This window comes from Rhinopithecus roxellana, chromosome 5 (assembly GCF_007565055.1).
Source record: "Rhinopithecus roxellana isolate Shanxi Qingling chromosome 5, ASM756505v1, whole genome shotgun sequence".
NCBI lineage: Eukaryota > Metazoa > Chordata > Mammalia > Primates > Cercopithecidae > Rhinopithecus > Rhinopithecus roxellana.
In genome coordinates, this window is record NC_044553.1 from 174,015,064 (window position 1) to 174,023,604 (window position 8,541).

At 47.2% G+C, this 8,541-nt stretch overlaps 1 protein-coding gene across 2 annotated transcripts; it reads right to left on the reverse strand.

The window, feature by feature from the left end:
* Positions 1-19: 19 nt before the first annotated feature.
* Positions 20-8,279, reverse strand: SLC51B (solute carrier family 51 beta subunit). Of its 2 annotated transcripts, none has more exons than XM_010355494.2 (4): positions 7,642-8,279; positions 3,282-3,493; positions 1,780-1,870; positions 20-386 (listed from the first exon to the last, which is right to left on the reverse strand). In XM_010355494.2, the coding sequence occupies exons 2-4, from the start codon at positions 3,376-3,378 to the stop codon at positions 182-184; spliced, it is 393 nt and encodes a 130-aa protein (XP_010353796.1). In that variant the 5' UTR covers positions 3,379-3,493; positions 7,642-8,279; the 3' UTR covers positions 20-181. The 2 variants fall into 2 exon arrangements, with proteins under 2 accessions (XP_010353796.1, XP_030787517.1); XM_030931657.1 differs by lacking the exon at positions 7,642-8,279 and adding an exon at positions 3,610-3,826.
* Positions 8,280-8,541: the final 262 nt, after the last annotated feature.

An 8,541-nucleotide genomic window follows, 5' to 3' on the forward strand; every position in this document is an offset into this window, starting at 1 on the left:
AAAGAAAGACAAAGAAAGAAAGAAAAGAAAGAAAGAAAGAAAGAGAGAGAGAAAGAAAGAAAGGAAGAAAAAGAAAAAAGCGGGCTGCTTGGGAGAGACTGTAAAACCTGAGAGGTTTCAGGCCACGGAGCTGAGCCCAGATCATGTGCCTGGCTTAGGGTGGGACTTCTCTGAACCCTCACTAGCTCTCAGTTTCTGGTATATCTGGAAGGAAAACTGACAGCACATCTCTCTCTTTTAACTCAAGTTCCACCTGGGCCGAATTTGGCTTTTCTGAGAGCAAAGTCTCTCTTAGGTTGTTTAGGCTGTTGTGATCCTTGGTTCTGGCCTCATCCAAATGCAGGACTTCTGGATTTTCTTTTTCTGGTGGTTGCATCTTTTGTTTTCTGGAGGGACAGGGAACAGTGTTAATCGGGGGGCTGAGTGTTTGGGGCAGGACTGGGTCTCCCAAATGGCTTAAAGAATCTGAAGGGAAAATTCTGTATGCAGTTTGGGAGCTACTAGGGGAGAAGCAGCAATGGTTGGATATTCCTTCAACAGAGAAATGACTTACGCTTGCGTGTGTGTCATTTCAAGGAATCCTTACTGTCACCTGTGAACTCAAGTATCATTGCCACCACCCCCACCCCCACCCCTCGCCACCTTCCAAGTGAGGAAATGTAGTTCATGGAGGCCAGGTGCAGTGGCTCATGCCTATAATCCCAGCACTTTGGGAGGCTGAGGCGGGTGGATCACTTGAGGCCAGGTGTTTGAGACCAGTCTGGCCAACATGGCAAAATTCCGTCTCTACTAAAAATACAAAAATTATCTGGGTGTGGTTGTGCCTGTAATTGCAGCTACTTGGGACACTGAAGCAGGAGAATCACTTGAACCTGGGAGGCAGAGGTTGCAGTGAGCTGAGATTGCACCATTGCACTCCATCCTAGGCAAGAGAGAGACTGTCTCAAAAAAAAAAAAAAAAAAAAAAAAAAAAAAAAGAAAAAAAAGCTAAGCATGCACATAGTTGGGGTGTGCACTTAAGCGTCCTGACTCTTGATTCCTGTGTTCTTTTCACCTTTTCACTGTCTCTAACCTTGGACTGTTATCCTACTTAGCACAGGTCCTTGTCACCACACACCTCATCCCTCACACTACTGTAGGAAATTTCTAACTAATCTCTCTGCTTCTGGGTGTTTCCTTCTCTAAACCATCCTAGGCACACCACCAGTCATGTTCTAAAACCCCATCGTGTACACATCACTCCCCTCCCCCAACCACCTTCATTGGCTCCCACTACCCACTTTCTTAACCTTCTAATAACTCCCACGAGTCTGTCCTCTCTCCAGATTGGTTTTATTCAAGGTACCCCTAGATTTCCTGGCCATAGTGGAGGGACCCAGTGGTGGTAAGCTGTCAGCCCAGAGATTCTGCCTGGGTCGTAGGGGGAACAGGTCTGCTGTACCTGTGGACAGCCACTCATCTCTGAGTTGACCTTGCTGAGGTGCATGTGTCCTGACAGGGTGAGAGGGGCAAGCTCCCCTTCTGAATGGCTACACTCCTCCAGGTCATGCCTGCTTCCTGTCCAGGGCCAGGGGGTGGTAATCAGGGACTGTTGCTGTTTTTTGTTTTGTTTTGTTTTTAACAGCTTTGGGTTCTCCAAGGACACTGAAGGCTGAATTTTGCTGTCCCAAAGGGTGGACAGCCATGATCCCTAAGTGACCCCTCTCTAGGTTTCCCTCTGGGAAGGCAGGGCCTCTACCCCTCAGAGACCACCCCATCCCCTCAGGACCAGCTCCTCACCTGTTTGCCTGGATGCTCCTTCCCAGGAGGAACATGCTTATCATGACCACCACAGCCGCCAGGGCAAGGATGGAGTAATTCCAGGGAGTTGCTGGGGAGGGACACACAGGACAGAGCCCTGAGGAGTGGCCAGGCACCTCTCAAGCCCACTAACAGCTGGGCCCTGGGCTCAGACCCAGCTTACAGTATCAACTGTCCTTTGCGAGGAGACCCTAATCCAAGATGAGCCCCTTGCCCTGGGGCACTCCCAGTGTAACAGGTAGGAGGGTGGAAGACACAGTCTCTACTCTGGAGAAGCCCTAATCTAATGGAGGAGACAGTACTGCAGTTAAATAACAGTGGGGCCACAGGGGTGAAGGGCAGAGGCCTGCAGAGGGCAGGGGACAGGTGGGCCAAGATAAACTTTACAGTCTTGAGTTTTGCCAGGGGCTGGCACAAGGCAAAGAAAGAAGGCTGGGCGCAGTGGCTCACACCTATAATCCCAGCACTTTGGGAAGCCGAGTCAGGTGGATCACCTGAGGTCAGGAGTTCAAGACCAGCCTGGCCAACATGGTGAAACCCTGTCTCTACTAAAAATACAAAAATTAGCCGGGTGTGGTGGTGTACCCCTGTAATCTCAGCTACTTGGGAGGCTGAGAATCACTTGCATCCAGGAGGCAGAGCTTGCAGTGAGCCAAGATTGCGCCACTGCACTCCAACCTGGGCAACAGAGTGACCCTGCCTCAAAAAAAAAAAAAAAAAAAAAAAAAAAAAAAGACAAAAAAAAAAAAAAAAGAAAGAAAAAAGAAAGAAAAAAAAAGGAAAGAAAGAAGGCAGGGAGAAGGGTGGAAGGAATGGCAACTGCCCACAGAGAATACATAAAGTAACTAAACTGAATGTGGATACTCAAGATTTGTCCATGCTGTACCAAAATGAAGGAGGGTCCAGCCTCAGAGCTTTTGCATTTGCTGTCCTCCCTCCAGGAATGTTCCTCCCCCAAATAATCTGCATAGCTAACTCCTTAGTTTCCTGCAAGTCACCTGCCTGATGATAAAAATGTTACCTTTTTAGTGAGGCCTTCCTTGACCACATTACTGCCCTTACTACATACTTCCTATTCTCTTTCTCTGTTTAATTTTTCTTTTTATTACTCATCACCAATGCACTATTCATTTTAGTTGTTTATTTTTAATCCTCACTAGAATGTATGCTCCATGAAGGCAGAGATTTTTATTGTATTTTGTTCACTTTGTCGCCCCAGTGCTGAGAACACTGTCTGGTATAAAGTAGGAGCTTAATAAATGTTGTGATGATTGGAGGGCTGCATAAATAAGCGACCACACCCTGAGAAAAGGAAGGGGCGGTCCAGCAAGAGCCCTCTGGGTACCCCAGACTGAGTCCCTGTCTTGGAGGAAATGTGCCGCCTGACCTGGAGGGGACGACAGTGTCAGGGCCTTCAGCCAAACTCTGCTCTGTGTTGAGGGGCACACCCCGACCCCTGCCGTCAATCTCTCACCACTTACCATCTTCCACACGAAAAAACCAAAGCATCTCTTCCAGCAGCTCCTGGGGCACCACAGTACCAGCTGGGTCTCCGGCAGCCCCCTCACTGTGCTCCATGCCCCTGCTCCTGGTGGTGTGTACCGCTGGCAACGAGGTTCTTAGGCCCCTTAGCCCCAGCAGCCCTCCTTGGCTCCTCGGTTCTGGCCCCTGGGCAGAGAAGCCCTGAAGATTCCTGGAAACAAAGCAGAGAGCATGACTGGATATCCCACCCGAGTTTGATCTCCCTCCGTGCCCAAATCCAGATCTCCTCTGGCCCAAAGTTATGGGACCAAAACGACCCGAACGAACCCAGGAGCACGTGGAGCCTGGACGGGCAGAGTCTGTAGAAGCGGGTGACTCAAATCTTTATTAAAAGCCATCGCATTTGTGGAGGAGCACTGATCTGGGAGTGAGGATGACTGAGCCACTGACGGGCTCTGGGACCCTTGCAAAGGACATCTCGGGTCTTCACCTGTCCAGCGTCCCCACCTGGCTTCTACGAGCCCACAGCGCGCCCACGCGTTGCCGTAGCAATTGTCCCTTGAGTGTCATGCGGTAGCCAATCACAGGCCTGTGTTTCCCCACGTGTCAAAGGCTGGGCCTATCATGCCTCACTCCTGGGAATTGGCATGCCTACGGCACAGAGAGGAGAAAAGGGAAAAGTGCCAGAGGCAAACAGCTGCGGGCTCCTGATGCTGAGAGGGCACCCCCTGCCCCGATCCCGAGAGCTTTTTTTGTTTGTTTGTTTTTTGTTTTTTGGACAAGTTATCAGCAGAATTGGTTTCTGTTGTTTGCAAGGGAAGAACCTGAACCCATGCTCTCTGGATAAATCCCTTACTTCCTGTAGGCCTATTTCCGTCCCAACTATTAATAATAAACTGAACCTCAGTCAATCTCAAAACAGTCAGACATTTTGACATCTTGTACTACCTGTACTATTACTACTTAATATAAAATGTTCTACCATCTATACTTTAAAAAACAAAAAGAAATAGGTAAAATTAATTTTGACAATATATATTATTCGGGTCAATATCAAAATTACTAAGTTATTTTGCTTATTTGCTTTTTTTTTTTTTTTTTTTTGAGACAAAGTCTCACTCTGTCACCCAGGCTGGAGTGCAGTGGCACGATCTCTGCCCACTGCAACCTCTGCTTCCTGGGTTCAAGCAATTCTCCTGTCTCAGCCTCCTAAGTAGTTGGATTTACAGGCGCATTTCACTACCGCCTGGCTAATTTTTGTATTTTTAGTAGAGATGTGGTTTCACCATGTTGGCCAGGCTGGTCTCAAACTCTTGACCTCAGGTGATCCGCCTGCCTTGGCCTCCCAAAGTACTGGGATTACAGGCGTGAGCCACGGCACCTGGCCCAATAACACATTTTTTAAAAGGACACACATTAAACACATTAAACTGTCTCTTGGGGAGGAGGAGGAAGGGAGAAGGAATGGAGATAAACGTAACTAAAATAAAACAAGAGAAGGGTTTTGAACAGATCGATTATAAAACATGCCATAGGACACCAAGAAAAAAAGTGTACAGGGAGGATCGAAGCATTCTCAGGCCCCCTCACACTCTGTCACTGCCTTAGGAGCACAAAAATCTCAGACCCAAATAGCCTTTGGACACTCAGCCAGGGGCATTCAAAAACAACTGGATGGCAAACAGCCAGACAGAAAATCGGAGTATCAACAAAAGGACTAGCTTTACATCAGAGTTTCCTCCAGCACTAAATGCTCTGAGAAAACTAAAAAGGCATATCTACAAATTGTAAGGGAAAATATTTTGACACAAATACAATACTGACTTAAGCTTTTCATATGTGAATGATCATTCATGTGTCAAGGTGGAGACGGAAGTCAGGGAGAAAAAAAGACCTTTCTTAGACTTTTTTTTTTTTTTTTGAGACAGAGTCTTGCTCTGTCGCCCAGGCTAGAGTGCAGTGACATGATCTCAACTCACTGCAACCTACGCCTCCTGGGTTCAAGCAGTTCTTGTTTGTGCCTCCACCTCCCAAGTAGTGGGACTACAGGTGCCTGCCACCACACCCGGCTATTTTTTGTATTTTTAGTAATGATGGGGTTTCACCCTGTTTCCCAGGCTGGTCTTGAACTCGTGACATCAGGTGATCCACTCGCCTCAGCCTCCCAAAGTGCTAGGAATACAGGCCTGAGCCACCATGCCTGGCCTTTTCTTAGACTTTCAAGGACTCACATGCACACTGCCTACTTACTCATTTGAGGGAGATTCTATCTATCTATCTATCTATCTATCTATCTATCTATCTATCTATCAATCATCCATCTATCTATCTATCTGCCTACCTACCCATCTAAAATCATGGAAAGACAAAGTTACAGGAATGACCGACAGATGTGATCTTGTGTTCTAGCTCCAACTGACTGTCCAGAGCACTGTCCAAAAAGGATTGTGACATTCCATCAAGTCTCAGATGTAAAAGTGCCTGGATTGATTAGTAACATCAGCCACAGGCCCCTGTCCCATATGCAAACCCCCTGAACTCACAGAGAAAAGTGTTGAAGTTGAGAAACCAAACACAATCTTCCTCTAGGGTGTGGGATGAGATTTAGACACGTGGGACATGCACACTGACCACTTCTGTATTGTGTGGTTTCTTATGGGTATATACTACCTTCATGAGAACAATACATGTAATTCCATTTTAATGTATTTATATGTATATTTTGTCTATTTGTATGCTTTTTTTTTTTTTTTTTTTTTTTGAGATGGAGTTTTGTTTTTGTTGCCCAGGCTGGAGTGCAATAGTGTGATCTCAGCTCACTGTAACCACCACCTCCCAGGTTCAAGAAATTCTCCTGCCTCAGTCTCCTGAGTAGCTGGGATTACAGGCATGTGCCACCACACCCAGCTAATTTTTGTATTATTAGTAGAGACGGCATTTCACCATGTTTGCCAGGTTGGTCTCAAACTCCAGACATCAGGTGATCCACCCGCCTTGGCCTCCCAAAGTGCTGGGATTACAGGTGTGAGCCACTGCGCCCAGCCTTTGTATGCATTTTTAAATGTAGGTATTTATTGTACCTTTTGAGACAACAGTTCCAATTTTGGATATTTAATTAATGGAACTAATCAGATCAGTGTACAAAGACGCAGATAAGCTACTGTCCACAGTGGAGTGGTGTTTGTTTTTTTTTTGTTTTTTGAGACAGAGTCTGGCTCTGTCACCCAGGCTGGAGTGCAATGGCACCATCTGGGCTCACTGCAACCTCCATCTCCCGAACACAAGCAACCCTCCCCCCTCAGCCTCCTGAGCAGCTGGTATAACAGGCATGTGCCACCATGCCTGGCTAATTTTTGTATTTTTTGTAGAGACAAGGTTTCATCATGTTGTCCAGGCCGGCCTTGAACTTCTGAGTTCAAGCGACCTGCCCACCTTGTCCTCCCAAAATGCTGGGATTACAGGCATGAGCCACCAAACCTGGCCAAAGTATGTTTAAAATACGTTTAATATTGTTACAATAAACACATACTGACCAACAAAAAACTAAAATGACAAACTGGATACAAATCTAGAAACGAGAGTCGACCGTCTCTGGCTTTGTCAGATGCCGCAGAAACAAAGGACATATTTCTTTCTCTTTTTTTGAGACAGAGTTTCACTCTTGTTGCCCAGGCTGGAGTACAATGGCACCATCTCAGCTCACTGCAAACTCCGCCTCCTGGGTTCAAGTGATTCTCCTGCCTCAGCTTCCCGAGTAACTGGGATTATAGGTGCCCACCACCACAACCAGCTAATTTTTATATTATTAGTAGAGACGGGGTTTCACCACATTGGCCAGGCTGGGCTTGAACTTCTGACCTGAGGTGATCCATCCTCCTCAGCCTCCCAAAGTGCTGGGATTACAGGCATGAGCCACCACATCTGGCCAATTTTGTATTTTTAGTAGAGATGGGGTTTCACCACGTTGGCCGGGGTGATCTCGAACTCCTGACCTCAGGTGATCGATCTGCCTCGGCCTCCAAAAATGCTGGGATTACAGGCGTGAGCCACTGTGCCTGGCCAAAGACATATTTCTATCAAAGCACGTATCCAGTTTGCTTCTAGAGTGGGTATCATGTTGTTATTTGCATGATTAAATTAAACTTTATGCCTTATTTACATTTCATTAGTTTTGCCTTTAATGTTCTTTTCTTGTTCCAGGATCCCATTTAGGATGTCATACTGCATTTAGTTGTCTTGTCTCCTTAAGCCCCTCGGGGAGATCCCTGCATTTTAAACAGGGCTTAACCATATTATTGGACTATGACTTCTGCCAAAGACCTGGGCCACCCATCCCCAAGGCAAGATGAGGACACTCACCCTGGATCCTGAGTTCCTGAGGACTGCCTTGATCTGCTGTTGGGAGCAGCACCAATTTCTGTATCTTCCTCTTTCTCCTCTTTATGGGAGAACAGGATAGTCTTTGCACTTGAGCTCTCCCAGACAGTAACAGCTGTCACTTAGGGGACAGTGCCTGGAGAGCCTGCAGCAGCTGAACCCATCTGGTAGCTCTGGCCTTAGCACACACCCAGGCCTGGAGCCTCCTCTATCACTCCGGGGTGAGTGACCTCTTGAATGAGTGGACTCAGAGTGCAAACAGACTCCACCTGACTTTCACAATCTGAAAGCACCAGGAGTCCAGTGCTTTCTTTCTTATGTGTTGGCTTCTAGTAAAGAGAAAACATCCGGATCCTCTGGGCAGGCAGGAGAATGAACTGCAGAGGACCTGTGGTCTGTGGGTTCCATCACTGCAGGGGAATATGTAGTGTGCCCACTCCAGGTCTCTATTGCCCAATATCATCATCAATACTTAACCACAGAGCAGGGAGCCAGGCTGGCCTTTTACAGCCTGTGCTTTCTCATAGTGAAGGTCATGGCATCATGTGAATTCCTCACAAGGGGCTGTAAAATATGACCTTTGGAGGTGGGGGTTGGGAAAGGCTGTGTGAGCACCAGTGACCCGGAGAGTAGGAAGCAGGCCAAGGCAAGCAATTTGGTGGGGAAGCAGGAATGAGGTGCTCCTCCCACCTGGGCAGCGCCATTCAACTCTGATAGTCTATGGACTTTTCCATCAACTGGCTACGTGCATCTTAAGCAATCATTGTTGGTTTAGTGAGGAGTGGGCTTATTTCGCATAAGCCCACTCCTATGTCTTTTTTTTTTTTTTTGAGATGGAGTCTGGCTCTGTCACCCAGGCTGGAGTGCAGTGGTGCAATCTTG